Raw genomic sequence first — 23,954 nt, forward strand, 5'->3', positions numbered from 1 at the left:
CTTCCAGTGCTTGGCAGCCCTTTCCATGATGGAATTGTCCCTGATATCCAAGAAAGCTCCCCTGGAGGTCACGTCTTGCACAAATCCCATGCCTGAGCGTGCCCTGGGTGTCCCAGAGGGGCCCCTTACCTCGGGGCTGTCCTTCAGGGCATCGGAGCGGGGCAGCTCTGCCAGCTGCGAGAAGCGGCGGTCGTAGATGCACAGGTGGAGGTGTTTGTCCAGCACGCGGAAATCCTCATAGCTCCTCTTCACGATCCAGCTCCTGCCCTGCACACACAAACAGCCACTGTCAGAGCTCCTCAGCACAGAAGGGCAGGAAAGGGAAATGTGAGCACAAATAACACCTTCTCCTTGAAACATCCCAAAGCGATCAAAGTGCCCGAGCAACGTTTTCATGTTTTAATTTGCAGGTAACATTTTCATGGTTTAATTTGCAGGTAACATTTTCATGTTTTAATTTGCAGGTAACATTTTCATGGTTTAATCTGCAGGTAACATTTTCATGTTTTAATTTGCAGCAGCCATTCATGCTCAAATCAGCCATTAGTGGTCCTGTTTTAATTATTTAACCATGGGTTTGGATGTGGCCCAGCAGCATGAGAGCTTTAACTTCCACCTGTCTTACAAGGATTTTGTAGCATTTTCCTACGTGAGGTGTCCTTGCACAAATGTAAATCACCAAGTGGTTGTATAACCGGCGTGAAATTAGATTCCAAACAGATAGAAGCATATAAACGCAGAGATCTGAAGGCAGGATTGAAGCTTGCAAAAGTTCTGCCAGGTGCCTCAGGCAAAGCTTCAGCTGAATTAAGAAAACAATCCATGATGAACAATTCTAGCTGCAGATTTATTCCTGAGTGCATATCATTTTCCCAATTAAAATATAGACAAGATACAGACTGCTCCAGGGGACAAGGAAGGAACTGTGGCAGCACAGAACAGTTTGCTTTGTAAAGCTTTTAATATCTAATGATGACTTTTAAGTGCCCCACGGCCTATTATGATCAATAAAAAATGTTGTAATAATGCAGCAGTTTACAGGTCAAAGCACTTTATGAAGAGTCATTAATCACAGAATTCCACAGTGGTTTGGGATAGAAGGAAACTTAAAGCCCATCCAGTCCCAGCCCTGCCATGGGCACAGACACCTTCCCCTGTCCCAGTTTGCTCCAAGCCCCATCCAAGCTGGCCTTGGACACTGCCAGGGATGTGGAAGGAATCAAGGGATCAGATTGCTCTGGTTTACACAGGCATTCAGAGGCAGTGCCAGGGACTGGAAGTGACACAGGGATGCCAGAAAGTGAAGCAGAAAGCAGGGAGTAAGGGGGACACAACAGGGGACAGAGCTGTAAATGCTGACCTGCTGTGTCCAGCTGGCAGGGCTCTGCCAGGTGCCCTCTCCCCTGAGACACAAAAGCATGGCCTACTCTGAACTCCCAGTCATGATTCCTCTACGCTGATTTCTTTATCAGAGAAGTTCTAAGCATCAGTTTTGCATTAATATCCAAAGCCTGCGAGGCAATTGCAGACATAAACCCTCCAATCCAGCTACATTCTGTCCCAGTGATTTAAGACAACTCCACACTGTGACTGTGTCCATAGACTCTTCTTTCAGTCTATGAGGAATTGCCGTATTTCACAATCCTACAAAGAGGCACCTACACAGGATAAATGATTTGGGATTTCCATATTATGTAATTTCACTTTTTGTCTATAGGAGAAAAACAAAACCAGGAGTGCAAGGCTAATTCTGTTCATGGAGCTGTCAGCCTTCCCCATTTCTCCATCTTTTGCAATTAAGGGATTCTTCCCCTCTCGCTGAGCTGCCAGTGTGACCTTCAAGGTTCAGTCACCAACGTAGGGAACAGCAGCCTGAGAAATCCCTGTGATCCTGGATCTGCCTCTGCCACCAAACCAGGCATTTCATTCCTACATGACCACCCAAACAACAAAATGATCTGTGAAACGATCCTGAAGCTGTCACTGATTCCATTTGATTTCATTCCAAAGGCTGGCCTGTAGCTTTGCAGCCTGGTTGCCATGAATGAGCACAGTAAGAGTTAAAAGCAGCCGGCAGGCAGAGCTGGGTCAGCCCCTGCTGTGCCAGGGTGTGCAGGATCACACACCATCCCGGTCCCAGGGCTGACAGCAGCAGGAAAAGGTGATGGATGAGCAGGGACAGCTTACCCCACAGCAGCAGCAGTGTCTCTGGCCCCACGGGAGGCTCCTGGAACAAGGGCAGGCAGCAGAGCCGGAGCGCGGGCAGGGAACCGGGATCCTCGGCTCCTGCACCTCCAAACTGCAGCTCACAGCTGCTAAGCAACCAGCAGAGCTCTCCCGGAGCTCTGCCATCCCTGAGCCATTCCTGAGCTGTCCCTGAGCTGTCCCTGCCAGCAGCCCAGGCTCCAGGAGAGAGATGCTGTAGGTGCCTGGAGGCCAGAACCTCATCACCATTCCCAGGTCACTCAGCCTAGGATTGTGGATATCAGGCTCTTGTGCAAAAGGATCATAGTTTACTTCATGGAATCATGGAATATCCTAAGTTGGACCCACAAGGATCATCATTCCACATCCTGTCCCTGCACAGATCCCCCAGTAATTCTACCCTGTCCATCCCTGGCAGTGCTGTACAAATTCTTCTGGACCTCTGGCAGCCTCAGGGCTGTGCCCATTCCCTGGGGAGCCTGGGCAGTACCCCCTCTGGGGAAAGAACCTTTCCCTAAATCCAACTTAAACTCCCCTGGCACAGCTCCAGCTGCTCCTCAGGTCCTGTCACTTCTCTCAAAAGAGCTCAGCATCTGCCCCTCCACTTTCTGGGAACAGGGTTGCCAATTCCTGTCAGAATTCCACTCAGAGTGGCGGTGCACAGGCTGTGCTGGCACAGCGCAGCACTTCAGGAGCAGTAACACACATTACCACCCAGCAGAATGTTATTCCAACACCCTAAATGGGAGTATTTACCAATATTCTACAATTTTAATCCCGGCATAATTTATCTCAAAAAGCTCCCATACTTCAGGTTGGACTTCAAGTTGTATTAAGCCAAGTTTTTGCAGATTTGGAGCCTGAGTGATGAATTTTTAAGCCACATTTACATAGGATGCAATTAACTTTACAGGAAGGAATCACTGCAGCAATCGAGGAAGGAGCTGGACAGTACTTAATGCTTCCCCTTAGATCTCCAGCACAAATCACAGGAAAGCAAAGTCTGGATTCTCCCAGCCAGACTCCCAGAGAGCCACAGCCAAAGCAGCAGCAACAGCACCAGCCTCATCCCGGATCCGAAGTACTACAAAGGTTTCAAATATAATTGGAAACCATATAATGTAATTTACCAATATAAAAATTGTACATCTTGCTCCCCTCTCCTGAAAATTCTCAAGCACCAGAAAGGTTTGGCAAAAGGATTATTTTTTTTTTTTTAATTTAGAGAGTTAATAAAATATTAGATACAAGTAAGTGCCTGTTAAGTTGATCTTGTGTTGTCAACTGTGTTTTATAGCAAAGCTCAACATTTCTGGGGCTTCAGGCACTCAACATCCATATGGCAAAAATGTCTTCGTCGTGTCTTTAATGATTTCCATAAACTGTTGCTCAAATGAATTTTTGATCAGCCTCTAATTTTCTAATTCAATAATTACTTTTCATTTCTTTAATTATTAATGGTCCTGATTTACAGAAGCACAAACTTAAATCCCATTCATTCCAGTGGGACATGAGAGGTGAAGTTAAGCACAAAGCGATTTCCCAGATTCAGACCTTCAACTACAAACCTGGCTGTGACTAAGTTCTTTAAAATAAAAAATCAAATATCAAGTGAAGATTTCAATAATGCCATTAAATACTTCCAGGATCTTTAAAAGGAAAAATTGACCAGTGACTTAAAAACAAGTTCCTCTTGAAAAAAAAAAAACCAATGTATTTTTTGATGTTGATTTTTAAAGAAACATTGACAATGAAAAGTATCATGAAGAATCTGGAATTTCTCACAGAATGGAAAATCTGGTCTCATCCCTACTCTTTTACCATCCTGATCTGTTCTTCCTCGCTCTGTTGGGTAGGATTAAATGTATGATGAGAGCCTGGTGAGATTTCAGCCTCTGCACAGAGCTGCTGATCTTTTTTGATTATCAAAGCAAGGAGAAATGTCATGCTAAAGAAATGATTGGAGACTACTGATCGGATGATTTCACTTCCAGTGAGCCAGAGATCTGAACTCTCCATCAGTGGCACCAGCACTGCAAGATCACAGATCAGAGACGCTCCTGGGCTTCACTTGGCATGGGAGGAGATGGGGAGGGACAGGGATCCAGAGCCCAGCTCCACAAGGAATATTTTTAGCTCTGCTGATCAAATGGCCTGCAGAGGACAATGAGCAGCCAGAGCCTGGAGTAGTTTCCCACTCCCTTAAGCTCAGCTCAATCCTGTGGCACTTGAGCAGCAGCGTCACTCCCACTGCCATTCTTCCCAAGCCCATCCTGATTCCTGCAGCTCAGTGATGGCTTCATTACCAACAGACAGACATTACCCACTGAAAATCTGAGAGGAAGCAATTTTAAACAATTCCCTGCAGTTTCATTCCCCCAGTCAAAGCCCACTTTGCTCCCTTGTCCCTTAAACTCTTCAATTATCAGCACAAGAATTGTGCTCATTTCTAACTGGGGCTTCCCTAAGTCCAGGCCAGTTCCATACTGGAATATTTGCAGGTGGGTTTAACTGTTTCCACTCAGCATCTGGCAGAAAACTCTTTCTGCTGTGCTCTGAGCAACACCGAGAGGCACCCAGCCTGCAAAAGGGGTCCAGCTGCTGCCAGGATTGGTGGTACCATCCATTCACAAAACTTGCACGCGAGAATTTTATGTTAAAGATGTACAGATCTTGCTACATCAGAAAAATCCTGTTTCCAGCTGTCTCTGTGTCAGCGGGCAGGACAGGAGGCCATCCTGTCCATCAATCCCTCTCCAGGCCAGCCAGGCTGCCACTGAGCTCCAGCACACACAGCCTTCCTGTCCCTCAGTCTGACTGGGTTTGCTCTACAGCACTTAGGATTTATTTATTTTAAGACAGGGATAGACCTTTCTCTTCTGGTTCAAATGCATATTTCCTCAGAGAGAACACATGGATGCTCTCCTGAACCTTGCAGCCCACATGGAGAGCAAGAGCAGAAAATGAGATGAAAGTATAAGGCAAAAGTCACTTCAGTCTGACCCCTCAGTAAGAAAACACCACAGATTAAATGGCTGGAAAAGCAGCAGCATCCAGCAGGGCAGGTTAACTCCACCATGGGTGACTCTTACAGCTGTCTGGGGCTCGGGCTCTGTATGTTATTCCAGCCTGACCCTTCAGCCTTTTCCTGTTTCAAGTCACAGCAGAAAATGGTTTAGAGGTTTAGTCAAAACAGAAAGCAAGATGGATAAAATCCATCCTGGGGAGTTCACCCAGGAAGTGTTTTTAGCTGGTGCCTTAGGTCGCTTTATCTACACTTATATTTGTTTACCAAAGCGATTCCACGACTTCTGGTGTGTTATTCTAACTTGAAGGAAATTATAAATCTTTAAAACTTAAAGGGAGCTTGCACTAAGGCAACATAAAAGTACTTTATTTCTGAATGAAACACTAAAACTTCAGCACTCCACCTGGAATCACAGCTCACGGACATGAGGGAGGAACAAGCACAAGATGGAGGGAAAATACAAATGGACAGAGCACAAGGCAGAGGTGAAAAGCTGGAATATGTGGTGAACTCTTATTAGCCTTATTCCACAGCATAAATTAATCTCTCAGCATGAATTATCAGTTTATTATCAATTAATTGCAGTCACTAGAAAAAAAAGATATTTTAATGGAAACCACTGCAGTTTTTCTCCCCTGTAAATTAGACTTCCTTGTGCTGCTGGATTCCAATTACAGATAGGAGCCCCCAAAGCACACATGGGGACACAGGGCTGGGTCTGAGGGACAGCAGTGTCTGTCCTCACAGTTTGGGAAATCACCCCCCAGGTGTGTGTGGTTCTCTGGGGTGAAGGGGACACCAGCCATGAGCTCCAGCGGTTCCTGTGTCCCTCGGAGGAACAGCTTTGCCAGGAGTAGATAAACACTGGCCGCAGGCTTTGGGGGTGAGTGGTTTTGTACAGGTACAGTGGAGTAAGAGCCCAGCAAGACAACCCAACACAAACAGAGTGCCTGAAACCTAAGAGCCATTTTTCCTCCCAGAACCAGCCCATTTCGGAATGGCAGCCTGACAGACCTTGAACTCGACCCAGGATTTACAGCCCTTGACATGTGAGTGACATCCCTGCTCTCCTGACACGCTGTAATTTAAACACTTCCATATCCATCATCTCTTTAGCAAAATTCCACCATGGAGCAGCGGGTCAGGGGTGAGGGGAGGGTGGGCACAGCATGGGGGGCTGCTTTTCTGCACTTCAGAAAATTACAGTCATGACATGAGAGCTTGGAGCCACAAACAAAACCCTTTAGAGCAACAGAGCAGAGCTCAGGGAGCTGAAATTCCACCACCCTCCATGCAGCAGAGCAGTGAGGGGGTGTATGTACAGCTACAAATGACTGCATGGACCTTGCAGGCATTAAACACAACTCCCTCCTTACCCCGCAGCCCAAATGTGCCACAAACTGCTCTGCACACAACCACAGGGGAAAGTTCCACCAAAGCCAGCAGCCACGGCTGGCCTTGAGAGCAAAACAAACAAAAACCCTTTAAAATTACTTGCCTGAGGTTGTTCAAACAAAAGAAAAAAAATCAAAGAAACCCAAGATGGTTTGGGCTGGGAGGACCCTTAAAGCTCATCAATGCCCCCTCTGCCATGGCAGGGACACCTCCCACTGTCCCAGGCTGCTCCAAGCCCTGCCCAGCCTGGCCTTGGGCACTGCCAGGGATCCAGGGGCAGCCACAGCTGCTCTGGGCACCCTGTGCCAGGGCCTGCCCACCCTCACAGGGAACAATTCCTGCCCAATATCCCATCCATCCCTGCCCTCCAGCAGTGGGAAGCCATTCACCCTTTTTCCTTTTTCTAAAAACTTCCTAAATTCCTTGCCTGAGGTCACCTACAGCATCAGCAGCTTTGGCAGACAGAGATCTCAATTTCCTTAAATCTCATTTCTGAGGCAGACTATGGCAGCAAACAGCTGACTTGTGTATAAGTATATATATATATATGTACATGTGTGTGTATATTTATATATATGTGTATGGGTGTGTGAGTGTATATTTATATATATATATATATTTGATCAGAGCACAGAAGCATGTTTTTGTAAACACAAACTACCAGAGAGAAAAGAGGTTTTTTGTAGGTCCAAACCCAAAAACCTGTTTGGACACCCCCCATGACCCCGTTAGGGCTGCTATGCCACAGGCCAGATATCCATCACACCATTTACAAACAGCAGGCTCTCAGGAGCACAGAAATAACAAAACCCTGCTGTATCTGCCACTGCTCCCTTCCAGCCCCATTCATCCTGACACCCCAGGATGAAACAACACTACCAGTGGTTGGAAAATATCACTAACAGGGTAAGAAATGCCTCTGGGCAAGGTTACAGATAAAAACCATGAGTATTTCCAGGGAAAAGATCTGTGAGCAGGGGGGTTAGAGATGCAGCTGATCAAGCCTCAAGGACAGAGGCTGGAAAGGTGAAACGTTATTCTGAAAGCACAAGAAACAGAAGCAGTTATGGCGAGGTTTTGTGAACAAATCTGGAGTCAAAATGGAAAGTCAGCTGCTTTTCTGGCAGCTGCAGCCATCACTTTCACGAAGCAAGAGTGGAAAGTGGTGCCAAGACCCAGAAGATGAAATAATTAAGACAGACCATCTTCAACATCTAATATCCCTGATGGGGGCTTTTCAAAACCTAAACCACAACATTTGAAATAAAGGCACAGTTTTTAACCCACAGATGAGTTAAAAATGCACCATTTAGAAAACAGAAAATCCTGATCTGTCAAAACCTGAGCCCTTGGTGGTAAACCTGCTCTATGGTCTTGGAAAATACAGTTTGTGTTTATTTCTGATGTCTCCATCTCCCAGACTGTGGCACATCCTCAGAGTGACACTGAACACCTGCTCTGTGCATTTTAACAAACTTGGGGTTCAAACCTGCTCTGTAACTCTGGGAAAGCCCCCACAATTTAAGGAAAAGCTCAAATTGGGTTTTCCCTGAGAATTCTGTGATTGACTCCTCTAAACAAAACTTATTTGTAACGTGACACAGGGTCGGGCAAAGCACCTCTATTTACTGAGTGCAACAGTGGCACTCTCAGCCCTCTTATTACCCAGACAGCTCCATTACAAATTATCTTCAGAGTATCAGTTTAATAATCCATGTGCACTCAGTGCAACTGGTAGGAAAGAACTTCAGAAACTGTTGTGATTGTGTGTTTTGCCACCTGGCTCTGTGCCAGTATATATTTGCTACAAACAGGGAAGATGATGCATCTTTGATTTACCACTGAAGTATCTTTAGGACAAGATGCCCTAAGGAGGGTTAGGTTGGATATTAAGTTGAATTTTTTAATGGAAAAGGTTGTCAAGCCCTGGCAGAGGCTGCCCAGAGCAGTGGTGGGTGGAGTCACAGTCCCTGGAAGAGCTAAAAAAACTGTGTTGATGTGGCACTTGGGGACAAGGATTGGTGGTGGCCTGGCAGTGCTGTGGCAAAGGATAAACTCCATGATTTTGGAGGTTTTTTCCACCCTAAATGACCCATAAGTCAATGATTCTGCCTTTACACACACACTGTTTATTTTGATTTGGTTTCCGTGCCTTGACAGAGTCTTTTTGAACTCATCCTTTCCAGACCTGACTGCTCTGCATTTTATGTGCAATGAATTTGTTATTTGGAAGTGCAGATGCTGTTCCAAGGTCTGTGAATTTCATCTACCCTGAACATCCCAACTGCTTACCTGGGCTGTCTGCTGCTGCTTCCTCAGCATCCTACAGCCAGCATCCCCTGGTGACCACAGCAGCTCTGTAGCCTTGCAGAGGATGGGACTGGATGAAACAGTTTTAGATGACTTGTCCCAACAGCCTGTCACCTCCCCAGGTAAACAGGTATTGAAAATGGCAAACCTCCCCATAAGGAACAAACATCAAGGCAGGAAAGAATATCCACCACAGTCCTCCTCCCATTCTGAATTTGAACCAAGCCCTGCTCTTGGAAAAGTTGTAAAACAAGTGAATTGTAGGCAAAGGGCCCCTCTGCAAAGCATCTGCAGCGCTCAGTTGTGGGGACGACTTGGTGTCTCCTGAGAACAGCCCAAGTGCCCCCTTCAATTTGTGGCCAGGCCCAGCCTTGTCTCCAAAGCAGCACACGAGGGTCAGGAGCCCTGCCAAGACCCATCACAGCCCCCATGGCTTTCTGCAGGGCCCTCAGTGCCAGAGCCCAGAGCACAGTCTGGGCACAAGCACACATCTCTAATTCTGGGCTTGTTTTCTGCCTGAAGGCAAAGGACAGGCCATTAACAAATGGCCATGGAATTGTGAGAGCCTCTGCTGCTCACAAAAACCATTTCAGGACAGCACTTTGATGTGATGCTGCACTTTATCCTGACAAAGGACCTTCCCTGTCACTCATCATCCCTCCACAGACCAGGGCCTGGCCCTTCCCTTCAGCTGGGGGGTTTCCACCACGGAAAACCATCTGAAATTGTTCTGAATCCCTCACATTCTCTTTGACCAAGAACGTCCCAGCAGCTCAGCCTCATGGAGGCCTGATGAAGTGGGAGGCTCTTGTCTTGAGGAGGTTATTCCCAGATACTGTCTTTCCCCAGCAAAACCTACCCTCAAATAAATTCCTGAGCATTTGAGCACAGAAAGCCTCTGTCCCTGGCATACTGAGGGGACAGCTTGAATTGCACCTACACCTGTGCACACTGTGAAGTGCACCTGCACCTACCTGCTGAAAAAATGTGCTTTAGCACCAACAGCTCCACAACTTTTTATTTCTGCAATGTTATAAATCTATTATAAATTAATTATTCCATTCAAAATCCACACACAGCTACAACCCTAGTTTTGCATCTCATGCATCCAGAGTTAAGAAAACAAAGAGCTGATCCCATTTCCGTCACAATACACGTTTAAATAATTAGAAAGAGAAAAAAAATCTGAAGAGAGCCATGAACAGAGCAATTAAAGAGCAAAGTTCAAGGATGACTAATTTTCCATGTCTCGTGAGCAGTAGATGGATCTCCACAGCAGAGCAGTGAATCTGCCCTGGCTGGGGCTGAAGGATCAGCCCCAGCAGCAGGGAAGGGAACCCCAGAGCCCCAGGACACAGGGGTGCAGCTGGGACAGGGCAGCGTGCCCCTGGAGGGACAGCAATCCCTTCTGCCCCAAAAATGGCACTGCCACGGTGACATGTCCAAACAGGACAAGGGGAAACGGCCTCAAGCTGTGCCAGGGGAGGTCCAGGTCAGACACCAGGAGGAATTTCTTCCTGGAAAAGGTGGAAGGGGCTGCCCAGAGAGGTTCCTGGATGTGGCACTCAGTGCTCTGGGCTGGAGACAAGGTGGGCATCAGTCACAGGGTGGACTCCATGGTCTGGGAGGGCTTGTCCAACCTCAAGGACTCCATGAATCTGTGTGAGAATTAAAGGATCACAGGCCAAAAGCCCAGGCTGAGCAAAGGGGTATGGTGAATCTGCTCTCAGAACAGGACACAGCAGACCCCAGTGTTAATCCTACTGGATGGGAGTGCTGCCCTACCCTATCCTGCAGAAAAACCCTGAACACCAGCCAGTCAAACCCTTGTCCTTAACAACTACTATCCCAATTACTAAGAAATTTATCCTTTAGTGTTACCATCCGAGCTACAGGGTAATGGATTTTAAGTAAGCAGTTCAGATGTAATTCAGCTCCTATAGATGGCAGTTTACTTCCCCAAAACCTGGAACAGAGCCAGGTGTTTCAAAGCCCCTCCACCTTGGCTTTGGGATCTCCTGAGGTCTGAGCACAGCCCAGCAGCACCCTGCAGGCTGCCTGCCAGCTTCAGGCATTCTTGATTAATTCTCATTCCCACTGTCACTTCATTTTTATTTACTGCTGCTGGGAGCAGGAGGCACACAGTGTGTGACCTCAGATCCACCAGAGCACAGCACGTGGAGTGATGGATTAGCAGGGTGGAAATAAGGAATTCTGCTACTTTTTTTTTGCCTAATGTGAAACAGCCCTCAACACCCAAGAAAAGCTTAGGACAGAGGTTTCAACATGTGTGAACATCTGGAAGGATGGGGTAGAAATATCCAAGCCAGAAAGGCCTGTGGGCAGGTTTTGAAAAGGTTTTGTGGATATACAAAATACCCAGGATTTGTTGCCCAGAGAAGCTGTGCTGCCCCATCCCAGGATGGGGCTTGGAACAACCTGGTCTAGTGGAAGGTGTCCCTGCCCATGGCAGGGGCTGGAACGGGATGGGCTTTACGTTCTTTTCCAAATCAAACATTCCATGATTCCACCTCCAAACACCTGCACATGTGAGACACCAAACTCGTGGGCAATCTGTCAGTGGAAGTTTCATTTCCCCAGCCATCTTCAGGCAAGTGGTGCCAAGAGGCAGAAAAGAAGAACAAAAAACAAGGCAGGGGAAAGGTTATGATGGTGACCAGAATTTAATGCATCTGAAAGCAGAGCAGCTTTTCTGAGCCCTGACCAAGGGGTGAGGACACACAGGTAGGGATAGGAAGCTGCACCATGGGAAAATTTACTGTCTAAGAAAAGCATCCATTAACTGCTTCTGTTTTGTTTAGTAAAATCCTAAATCAAGGCAGAAAATCCTTTATAAACATGGAGAAGGACCTTAACACACATTCTGAAAACAGATTTTGCACTGGCTAGAATCCACCCGGGTGCTCCACATAGATATACCCCTTTAAAAAAGACACGAAAGCTTTCCCCTCTCTGTAAGTCTATTTGTATATAAAGCACACAGAAGAATATCTGTGAGCTGGAATCAGTCCTTCAGTCACCTGTTTAAAGAGCTTTTCACAGGAGCAAAGTAGCACTTATTCAGTTCCTGTTCTCCAGGTGTTTGAGTTTCAATCAGAAACTATTAATAAAGAAGACAAGGAACCCAACCACATTTTGAATGTTTGACTCAAAAATCCTCCTGCAAGCAATCTGTGGTTCCAGGCTGGACTATCCCAGGCAGCCAGAACCAGCAAACCACACTTGAGCTATTGCTCCTCTGACTCAGACATCGTCCCTGTGGGAAGGATCTTGCACCCTCCCCTCCCCAGAAACCACCCTGGGAGGGGGAGTCCTGCCTGCCCTTCCTCCTTGGAGCCTGCCTTTCCTGGCCTCCCTCTGTGCCGTCCAACACTCCTTCCTGCACAGGGAATGTGGGATGGGGATGCCTTCAGAGCTTGGCAATCCTGCTCTCCAAGCAGAAGATGCCCAGCTCGAACCTCCTGCAGGGTGAGCTGCGACAAGTGCCTGAGGTTTGGGGCAGTGTCCTCCTCTGGTGCAAAAGGGATCTGACTCCATCCACCAGAGCAAACAGCCCCTGCTGGAAGGAAGAACAGGAACAGGGCACAGCACCAGGCATCCTGTGCCACAGGAATGCCTCAGCTCCTGCCAGCCTGAAAATGGGAGCAGGAAAATGGAGAAAACCCTGCTTGGACCACGAGAATTCCTGCTCTGGGAACAGCCTTGGAAATGTGCTCCAGTGCTGGAGCAGAAAAAGGCTTCCTTTGCTGGCATTATCCCCAGAAAGCAGGAACAGGAAAGGTGCTGTGGCTGGGCTGGCATCACAGCAGTCAGCCTCGTTTAATCCCTGAGACCGTGTCAGCCCTGGCTCGTGCTCGTGCAGTCTGACATCCCTGCTGAGCAGTGCCTGTCACTCCTGTCCCAGCCATCCACCTGTGAGCATGGACATGAGCAGCCAAAGCCTCAGGAAAGGCTGGAGGTTCCAGCCTCCCTCAACGTGAACATCTCCACAGACAGTCCTTGTTCTCTCCCTGCCACTCCAAATGTCAGCAAAAATGACGCCTGTGGTGTTCAAACACCACAAATTTCACATTGTAAACAGCATTTACAAGTTTCATTTTTCAGAACAAAAGCTGAGACTAGGCATTCTTCTGTTGTAATATTTAAGTAAGTACACAGGGAGTTGCTGCAATGTCACACAAACAAACCCCAAAACATCCAAAAGGCACATTTCCAGCCTTCCTTACAAGGACTGGATCAGCCCATTCCAGCCCTTTTGCAGGCTCTGAATTGTGCTGAATTACTCTCCACAGACAAAGTAACCCCTTTTAAACATGGTTCAGACCGTATAAATTCTTTGTTTATCCCTGTGGAAACTTCCAGGGATTGCAAACACTGTCCAAGGACTTTCACAGAAGCAGGAACAGCACAAATTCCTCAGGGGACTCAGCCATCCCCTGTGCTCCTCCAGGATCCACAGGGATTACCAATTACTGTCTCCAGGTTCAGAGGGGTCACAGGTACAGTCCTCACACCACACTTCCAGGACTTGACCCTTTTATTTTAATAATATCACTCTTTTCACAGAACTCCTGAAATCTATCTTCTAGAAATGCAAGTTCAGTGCAATCTTATTTGGGAAAAAAAAAAAAGGAAAATCCATCTGAATTGCTGAAAAAAAAACCCAAACCAAACCTTCCCCTCATTCCCCTCATTGTCTCTTCCCAATAGGATTTAATTCCCTCCCTTTGTCATTTCCTAGTTTTCATGTTTAAATTTCTCCAAAGAAATCAAAAGAAGAATCCTATCTCTCCTGTTTTCTGAAACAGCTCTCTATATATTCTCACTTCTTCTTAAGAGCTAATAAACTGGATTAATTTTTTTAGGTTTTTAAGTAGAAGAAAAGCTGAGCAGAGACTTAACCCCTCCTCTGAACCTTGCACAAAGCCTGGATTTCACAACCTGACTTGCAGCACAAATACACCTCCCAAAGAATGCTTTTTCAAACTTTATCTGGGAAGGTTTTGCAAAACAGGCATCAAGCACTAATTCTCTTTACACTGCTAAAATGATACTTACAGCTGGGAAGGAGTGGGATAGAATTCCCTCAGTGTAAGTAGCTGTGTCCTGCCAAACCCAGCTAAGGCTGAGCTGGATGTCTGAAATATCTGCTGCTCCAAAGCTTTGCTCTGCTGCTTGCTCCAGAGGGAATGGCACAGTAAATGCCATCTGATGGGCCACAGCACAGGGGGGTCTGCACAGCCCAGACTGACCCCAAACCCAGGGCTTAACTGATTTCTCTAAGTCTGGCATCAAAAGTTGCCAGGATGGCAACACCCTCACTCTTTGCTATCTGCTTCTGCAACAAATCACAGCAATTTAGAGCTTTTACATTCATGGGATCCAGCCTCCCTAGCAGAATGCCTGTGTCCATCTGAGCAATCCAGGACATAGCTCAGGCTGCTGCACTGCCCAAACACCAGTGCTGGAAGCACATCCAAAGGGTGAGGAAAGCCTAATTTGGTTGTCAGGCTTTTTTCCTCCCCCCTTCAGTATTTTTGGCCTGATCCAGATGCACCCTGCCAAAATCTGTCCCCATTGCACCATCACTCCATGAGCTATTTCACACCTCCCGTTCCATTCTCCTGTGGAGCCAACCCCACGCAGACACTGCTGGTGTCCAACGTGTGATGGAATGGAATCTGTCCCTGGGCACGGGAGAGGCCAGGGGGTGCCAGGGGTGAAGGATCTCCACGGCAGAAATGATGCTCAGCTGTGCAGTTCCTCCCATACCTTCCTGGTCATTGGATCCAAATGTCACAAATGTCTCAGCTTTCTATGGATCTGAGAGACAGGGACATGCAGTAATGTGGGAGAGGGGATCACAGCCTTGGGGAAGGGAGAAGCTTCAGCTAGCCAGGGGGAGTACTTTATAACAGAAGAAAAATAGGAAAAAAAAAGAGAAAAAAGGAGGAAAAAAGACAGGAAATGTAAGGAAAAAATAGAAAAGGGAAATAGGGGGAAAAGGCAAAGAAGAAGAGATGAAAGAGGAAAAGGGGGAAAAGAGGAAAGAGAAAAAGGTGAAAGAAAAAAGTGAATGAGGAAAAAGGGAAAGGGGGAAAGAAGAAAAGGAAAAAGAGGAAAAGGGGGAAAAGGGGAATATAAAAAGGACAGAGAAAAGGGAGGGGGGAAAGGGAGAGGAGGAAAGGGAAAGAAAAGAAAGTGAATAAAAATAAAATGAAAAAAGGGAACAAAGGAAGAAAGGGAGACAAAGGTGGCTGGTTCTACACCAATCCTTTAACAAAGGAGACCAAATCCCAGGGTTTCCATTTGAGTTCAGTTGGGGAAGAGGAAGGGGAAAGGGAAAGGGAAAGGGAAAGGGAAAGGGAAAGGGAAAGGAATTTCTCAGGAGCTGGGCCTGGTGCACAATGGCTACAAAGGAGCAACTCCCTTTGCCAAGGCTCAGAATTCCCCCGATTGTCCCCAGAGAGATGAAATCCACGCCTGTACCCTCAGACACATCCCAGCAAAGCAATGGAGAGTGGGAGCAAGGCACCAGAGGAGCAGGATCAGGCCTCACCTCCACTGTTCCCCATTCCAGCTCTCTGCTGCTCCTGGGCCTCCCTCCTGCATGGGGTACTCTGCAGGGTTTGGGACACAATTTATACCTGAGGCCACGCTGTGCATCTCTGGAGGGGTCAGTCAGGTGGGGAAGGATCAGAAGTGATGTGCTCTGGAGCTAGTGAAAAGCTGCCATGTTCTCCAAGCTCACCAGCAACAGCCAGGGAATAATCTAGGGCTCATCCCTTCACTGAGCACTGCAAATGCACCCCAAATGTGAGGGCTCAAAACACACTGAAATTCCAATTTCCTACAGTCCCCTCAAGTCCCTTTGCCAGGCACTGCCCTGCCCGTGGCTGGGACAGATGTGTGCCACCCCCAGGGTTTGCTGTGTTGCCTGTCTGCCTGGGCTGCTTGGCTGGGAAGTGCTGCTTTTGTGCCAGACTGGCTCCAGGGGGTTACAACAGTCCCAAAAAATGCCAAAACACTAGCAAATCTGAGAGATGTCCACTTGGAGCCTCTCTTCTCTTACCCAAGAGCACATTCATAAACATGTACAGGAACATGCCAAAGCTGCCCACAGAGAGGAATTCCTGCTGGAATTAGCAGTGCTGGAGCTCAGCTTGGCCAGGCTCCATCTCCAGAACAGGGCAAGAGGCTCTGCTCCTCGAGATGTGGGACACTCTGCTCCTCAGGACGCTCTGTTCCACAGCTCTCACAACACCCCACTCCGAGCACAGAGCTGAGGCAGCAGAGCAGGGACCCTGCAAATTCACCACCTGCCAGTGTGTACTCACTGGTAACATGGATGCTCGGGGGGGCTGAGGTGAATCATGGAAAGAGCTGCTGTCCTGAACCCAGGAAAACAAGCCAACACAGGCAGTAACTCCTCACTGAACCTGCCAGCACCCTGCATCTCCCACAAAGGCTGACTCACTGAGCATATTAAATTAGGTAGCATTTTACAAAGTCTCACAGATCAGCAGATGAAGAATTCGTGGGACAGAGCAGCAGATTCCTCTTCCCAAAGCATCCTGAGATGAGAATTCCATACCAGGTGTCTGGGAGCAGATCAAGACTCCTGGCAGCACACTGGTAACAAATCTGGCTGGATTCTCCCTGGTGGGGTCATTGGTGTGTCCAGGTGCCCGTGCTCCCCGCAAAGTGCCCTCAGCCTGGGCACACCCACTCCTGTCTCTGGGCTCATCCCTGGCCACCAGTGAGGATTATTTGCTTCACACTCTCCCTTTTCTCCCCTCAATCCTTCCCCTCTCCTAAAATGTGCTGGTGGCAGCACCACAGGCAGCACCCCTGGGGGACCGAGCCAGGGAAGAGGTGGAAAACCCCAGACACAGCACAGGGAAGAGTCACATCCCAACATTCTGGAGCTGTGTGGGAAAGAGGATGAAAGCCAGGCTGGGGAGAGAAAACAGGGCGTTTACCTGACAGGAGATCTGCACCAGGTACACCAGCTCCTTGGACTCACAGCCATTCCTCGTCACTTCGTTCTGCTCCTCCGGGAGCGAGAGCTGCAGAGGGGGAAGGAGAGAAGAGAGAGGAGGATCAGCCAGGGAACAAACCAGGCCCAGAGCAGCACAAGGAGCTCAGCATCCACACAGCTGGCTCCCAGACATGCTGAGTCCCAGGGAATCAGGGAATCAGGGAAGGGCTTGTCTGGCTGGAGCTGCCACAGGGGAGACACTCAGCACACACAGACCCTGCAATGCCACCGGATTCTGGAAGCTCACCTGACAGGTTAAAAATAAAAATACGGTTCAAAAATAAAACAGTTACGGGGAGGCAAATGGTTTGAGGCAGGAATTAAACCCTCCAGCTTAGAAGTCTGCAAAATTAATTGTTCACTGAAAATATCTCTATAAATATTCATGGATAGTGAATATAGAACAGAGCTTCTCCATAACCCCTCCCCACATTTTTAAAGTTTTTTGTATTTTATACATTCAGGCAGACATTAGATAATAAAACATATCTTCCAATTTCAGTGCTGTCAAGCAATTCACCCCAGCAGTTTTATAGTACCATTCATCACACCCAGAGTCATTAACTGCATCATCAGGATGTGTTGTGTGAGAGCAGCGAGGAGACATTCCTGCATATGGACCAAGCCTGGAGCATCCCACTCCTGGCCCTGTTATCCCACTAAAACAGCTTATGTTTAATGATCTTCTCTGAGAGCAGAAATTACACATAATCCTAAGTAAGTTAAGACTGTTTGCAAAGCAAATAAATAAAGGAAATGTGTACATAAAACTTAAAAGGCTGTAAAAAAAAATCCCAATTAGCCAAGAGTAAAAAATTCCTGAAACAAATGAAAGCAAAAGTGAAAAAAAAGCTGAGGAGAAGAATGCAAAGTTGCTGTATTTAATGAATGTAGGCAAGTAAAAATCAGAAGTGGGTAGTGAGAAACACCTCATGAAAGAGGAACAAGGAAGGCAAAGTTCTCTCCATACAAATGACCATGACACCTGCAATTTATTTAACTTTGTTCTGCCAGAATCTCCCTTCTCTCTGTAGGGAAGTCCCACCACACATGGATTGAAGCCCTCTCCCTCCACCAACCCAGCTCCTGGAATTTTAATTTCTTTTCTGATGGCTATACATAGGTAAGATACAACTTTCCTGCTTCAAAGGTCTTAAGATTTGTACAATTTATTACCAGCGTAGGCTGCTGCCGTTAATGTGATTAAACAGAACCATTGCTTCTGTATTGCACCTTCCCTCCACCTGTACTATCATTCTCTGCTATCAAATGTCACATCTGAAGTGCTACTGAGTTTTGAAACTACAGCCAAAGGAAACCCACAGCATGCAGTAAAGGAAGGTTCACACACACTGTAGATATTTGCCATGTTTGCCAGGTATGCGGAGCCACAAAGATGATCCAAAGGCTGGAGCAGCCCTTCTGTAAGGAAAGGCTGAGAGAACTGAAAATGTTCACCTGGAGAAGAGAAGGATCCACCAGGGAGAGCTCAGAGCCCTTGCAGGGCCTGGAGGGGCTCCAGGAGAGCTGGAGAGGGACTGGGGACAAGGGATGGAGGGACAGGACACAGGGAATGGCTTCCACTGCCAGAGGACAGGGCTGGATGGGATACTGGGAAGAAATTCTTCCCTGGGAGGGTGGGCAGGCCCTGGCACAGGATGCCCAGAGCAGCTGTGGCTGCCCCTGGATCCCTGGCAGTGTCCAAGGCCAGGGTGGACATCGGGGCTTGGAGCAGCCTGGGGCAGGGGAAGGTGAGATGGGCTTTAATGGCTCTTCCAACCCAAACCAATTCGGAGATTCTATGAATCACATGTGGGTTTCCTACTCCTGGAGAAAGTTTTCCATCCTCTAATCTCCCCTGTGCTCTTGAGGGCACATGGACCCCCCAGTCCCAAAGGAATTTCAGGTGTCCCTTCACTGAGTGTATCAGTAGCAAAGCTCATCACCACAGATCCTGAAAAAAACAACAGCCAGGTAACAAAATCACCAAGAGGCAATTGCAGAGCTCCCTGAAAGGACTTCAGGGCCCGAGTGTGCAGCAGAACGTGGGGAAGAGAAAGGCACAGGGTGAATTCATCCCCCTCCCACACTGACAGCAGGCTGGGCTCCAGCCACCCAGGGCTCTGCACAGAGCTCAGGAGCAGCAGTGATCAGCTGGAGGTGTGAGCAGGGCACTGAGGTACAGCACTCTTCCTTCCCGAGGCACTGCTGCCTGGGGACCATGCTCAGGATCACATTCAGGGGGTTCACACCCTCCCAGCCAGCCCCTTTTCAGTCCCTGTCCACACAAAGTCACTGTGGGGACATTCCAGCCCACTGATGGCCATGGTCCATGCACCTGTCCCCGATTTCAGAATTGTAAAAGCCAGCTGAACACTGCTCCTCTCCCACAAGCAGCCTCACGCTGAGACAGAGACAGAAATTGTTTACACAGGAAAATCTGTGGGGTTTATCCTGCAGTCCAGCTGTCCTCACAGCAAAATGCCCCCAAAGATGAATATTCACTCATGTTCCCTGTCCCCACGTGGCTCAGTTTTTATTTTGCTTTGGCAATAGACATGCACCAAAGCTCTCCCAAAAATCATGGATGTCCTGATGTTTAAAAGCCTTTCCTGCTGCTGCATTCCTTGTAAACAGAACATCCTGGAAAGCACAGTTGCCCCCAGGCTTGATTTGAAATCCAAGCACAAAGCAGAGGCCTCTCCTGACCTTACTGGACTCTGAACATGACTCACGGGCAGAATCTGCTTGGCTCCAAAGTGGGACATTGATTTTTGTGTTCTTAAAGAACAGAGCAGCCAGCAGGGCCTGGTGGATATCCCTGCAACTGTGCCAGTGTGTTTTCCTGAGGTAAATAATCTGTAAATAGCATTTATTGCAACTGACCACAGTTAAACAGCATATATTTTATAATATATAATCTGCAATGTTCCTTCTTCACATTGAAATTGGCTGTCAAACCTCCCGAGCCTGATGAACAATTATGAGGCATTAGATCCCATTAGGTTAATTTATTGTTGGAATGTATATGCTTAGCTAGGGTGAGTGGATATGACAAATTTCATTAATGGCCTTCAGAGTATCCTAAACTTTTCATTGGTAGCATTTCATGATACACAAAGAAAGCCTTAAAAACAGTCACACCACACTTCATGTGTATGGATAATGCAGAATCTTGGAAACATGACAGAATTAGGGAATCCCAGAATGCTTTGGATTGGAAGGGACCTTAAAGCTCATCTGGTTTCTCGGGCAGTGACTCCTTCCACAGTCCCAGGCTGCTCCATCCTGGCCTTGGGCACTTCCAGGGACAGGGCAGCCACAGCTCCTCGGGGCAGCCATGCCAAGGCATTGCTCAAATTTGTCTTTACATGGCTGGGGACAAGTCTCAGAGCCTCCACCCTGCACACACCCACTGAGAACTGATGATGAATTCAACACAGATAATTTTTCCTCTACCAGCCAACTAGCACCAAAAGTTTTGGGCTCTTTTTGCCCAAAAGAGCAGTGCTTGCTGGCCAAGACTTTGCTGATCACAGCTACAAGGAGCTTAAACTTAAAAATGCTTCTCGTTCATGTCTGAGATAGAGGCTCATCTCTGGCAAGCTGGGTGATAAGGGGACTGATTACAGGGCTCTCCTGCAGAGCAAAATTTATTGGTCATTCCTCTTGTACAGAAGAACAGTGACAAAGCAGGAGGCTGAGTTATGATATGGCATATTCAGAATTAAAAATAATTAAAAGATAACTCTTGAAATCTGTGCAATCATTTTTTTACTTCCAACCACTGCAGAGTTTTGTGTGCTCCTCTTACAAATATCAAAAGCTGTGAAAAATCATCTCAGGAAAAGCACTACCACCAATCTGTTGAGAGGACAGGGATTGTTGGCTACTAACAGTGAGCCAAATCCTGACCAGGTAAGACCTGGTGCCCCTGAGCCCCAGATTTCAAAGGAAGCTCATTCAGCCAGCTTTAACTTTCACCTCCTTGTTTCCTGAGTGTTGTCAACCCCATCATGCAGCTCTCCTGGTGAAAGGCTGATTTGTGAGAAGCCTGGGAAGCGTAGGTTTGATTTGTCTGTGGAACTTACTTCAACTTCTGCTTCATAAAGCCATGAACACACTGATTGCACTCATGCACATCACAGCAAGTGAGTAACACAGGGCTGTGGCAGAGAGCTCACAATAAAATAAAAACATGTAAGAAAAAGAAAACAAAACATAAGAGGAAAGAATAAAGCCTGAACAAATCCCCCTCCCCAACAGAATCAGCGTTAAGATTATACTTTAATGGGGGAGGCATTCAGTAATTAGATGACAATTAATTAATGAGAACTGTAAGTTAGAAAACTAATCTCGTTTCCAAATAGAAGGAGCAGATCATCCTTCCCAAACTCCAAACCTGTCTGCGCAGGTAACGGTGTAAACTTTTATACTTTAATTAAATTAATCCAACTGACACCGCCTCTCATGTCAGATGAGTGTAGAGCTACACTGACCTGGGGCACAGCCAGGGAATAATACTCCAGAGAGCAGCAAAACCCTGTAAAATAACTCCTACAATTCTTGGAGCTGATTTCAGTCCCCCACACAGCACCTCCCAGGTTTCATCTAAATTCCTTGGATGATGATGCCCTGGTTGGGGAGGCAGCAGAAAGCCGACGCTTCAAAGGTGATGCTGTGTGTGCACACCAGGGCCTGGCTCCTGCAAGAGGCTTTAGAGACACTCTTAGTGCAGAGCTGAGACAGGATCAAGCCACAGGGACAAAACAGGAGCTTCTTCAGGAAAATATTGGGACAATCACAAATATCCATCACCATCTGAGCTGAGAGGCATTTCTGGCATCTCTCACAGAGGGTGACAGAAACCTGCCTGTCCTTGGTCCTGCCCTGAGGGTTTTTCATACATTTCATGGCCAGCCAAAGGAATTATGGAGAATGACGGAATTGTTGAGGTTGAAAAAGCCTAGGAGATCACAGAGTCCAACCATTCCTCCAGCACTGCCATGACCACCACTGATCCACGTCCACAAGTGTCACATCCACGTGGATTTGAAATCCCCCGGGGATGTGGACTCCACCACTGGCCCTGTGCAGCTGTGTCAGGGCTGGACAGCCCTTCCCAGGAAGAAATTTTCCCTGATATCCAATCTAAACCTCCCCTAGAACAACTTGAAGCCGTTCCCTCTCCTCCTGTCCCTGTTCCCTGGAGCACAGCCCGACCCCCCCAGCTGTCCCCTCCTGTCAGGAGTTGTGCAGAGCCACAGGGTCCCCCCGAGCCTCCTCTGCTCCAGGCTGAGACCCTTTCCAGCCCCTGGACAAAAAAGCACTGCTGCTCCCTACAGCTCTTTCTCTATGCTTCAAAATAATAATTACTTAATATTAATTATTGCTATTTACAACAGTATTATTCACTTAATAGACATAATTATATTGTGGTACGTATATAAATATATGCATATCAATATGAGTGCATTACTTGTATAATAAATATTATTGTATTCATATAATGAACTAGGCCTATAATATAAAATACAATAAATGTATAACTGCACTTACACACTGAATATAGTTTAGTTATTATAAGGTAAAGTACAAGCAAGTTGAGCTGCATCCCCCGTTGTGATCCAGCACAACGAAGTGGCAGCACCTGGCCCAGTGATCCAGGTGGGACGAGGAGCTCACATCTGCAGGAGTCTCCAGGAGACAAGGGATGACAGGAATGCTGACCAAGGCTTTAGCTAGGAGTTGGAAGGCAGTGGCAAGGCTGCTGCTTTTCCTGGCAGGGGTTGTGTCACCGTTCCAAGGACAGCTGATGATCTTGTCATGTTTTCCCAGGATGGAATTTCAGGTTAAATCCCTGGGGAAGGCAGCCAGACACAGGCAATGGGAATTGCTGCTGCTCACACTCGACCATGGCAAAAGCCCATTAATCCTCCAAAGCACTGTTACATCTGGTAACTTTTTTCTGACAGTATTAGGAATTACTTCTTTCCCCTTCCTAAACACTTTCATGTCTGTTAATTTCCGATGCTGGTGTAATTTAGCAAATCCAATAAGGGCAAAGCCCCAGGACCAGCGGCACCTTCATGGAATGTGTGCAGTGGGTGCAAGTCTGTCTAGTGGCCAAGGGCAAGGAGCAGGAGGCTCATTTCCCTGTGAAACATTAAAAAACAATAATTTTAAGACCCAAATATCCTTGGAACAAATCCTGAAGAAATTAAAAGCTGATTAAGCTCTGAGATACTGCCTCATTACAAGGAAAAGCTCTGACCACATCTCTCAGCTCTAGTCACCAACAGCCAGATCCTACACCAGTTCCTAAATTATCCTGCTGGTCCAAGCCCACTTCACCCTCATTAGCCAGGCCATTACTCACAACATCTTGTCTGGTAACGGGACATCTTCCAGGCCTGCCTTTTGATACATGTGAATATTTGATTTCATTCTGTCTGAAATTTTAGGATGGCAAAGCTTATCAAACAGGGAAACGTTTTCTACCTAACTCTGACAGCATAAATGTATTTATATGGCCTATTTTGCCTCACTCCAGCTTTATCTTGCTAAATGTACTAATTATCCTCCCACACACTTCCCATCTTCTCCTGCTTTCCCATCTCATCCTCAACTGTGGCTTCAGCGCAAAAAAAGAACATTCTTCACAGAGTGGTTTCTTTACCCAAGCATAAATATCCTAAAGTAATGATCAAAGTAAAGACAAGAAAGCCCTGTTTAAAGAGTATTTTTCTATCTGACTCTCCTTTTTTCTCCTGCTATTCTAAATCACCCCTCTGACACCTCCAACACAGTGCTCAAAAAGCAGCAGAAAAATACACAGAAAATCAAATAGGGCTTGATAAGAGAAAAAAGGAAAATGCGTCTCCTGTAATGGCATGCAATCACTACTCCAGGGTGTGAGTAAATCCCTTGCTGCACCTCATCTGAACCATGTGG

At 47.1% G+C, this 23,954-nt stretch overlaps 1 protein-coding gene across 1 annotated transcript in view; it reads right to left on the reverse strand.

Moving 5' to 3' along the window:
• ARHGAP32 (Rho GTPase activating protein 32) overlaps positions 1 to 23,954 on the reverse strand; it is a 229,760-nt gene that overhangs the window by 73,390 nt on the left and 132,416 nt on the right. Inside the window, exons 6-7 of the mRNA XM_041414024.1 lie at positions 16,942 to 17,028; positions 130 to 267 (exon numbers count right to left, since the gene is read on the reverse strand). Of these exons, the coding sequence (XP_041269958.1) occupies positions 130 to 267; positions 16,942 to 17,028 (225 nt within the window). The remainder of the gene's footprint in view (positions 1 to 129; positions 268 to 16,941; positions 17,029 to 23,954) is intronic.

This window comes from Onychostruthus taczanowskii, unplaced genomic scaffold (assembly GCF_017590055.1).
Source record: "Onychostruthus taczanowskii isolate IOZ18803 unplaced genomic scaffold, ASM1759005v1 scaffold43, whole genome shotgun sequence".
Classification (NCBI taxonomy): domain Eukaryota; kingdom Metazoa; phylum Chordata; class Aves; order Passeriformes; family Passeridae; genus Onychostruthus; species Onychostruthus taczanowskii.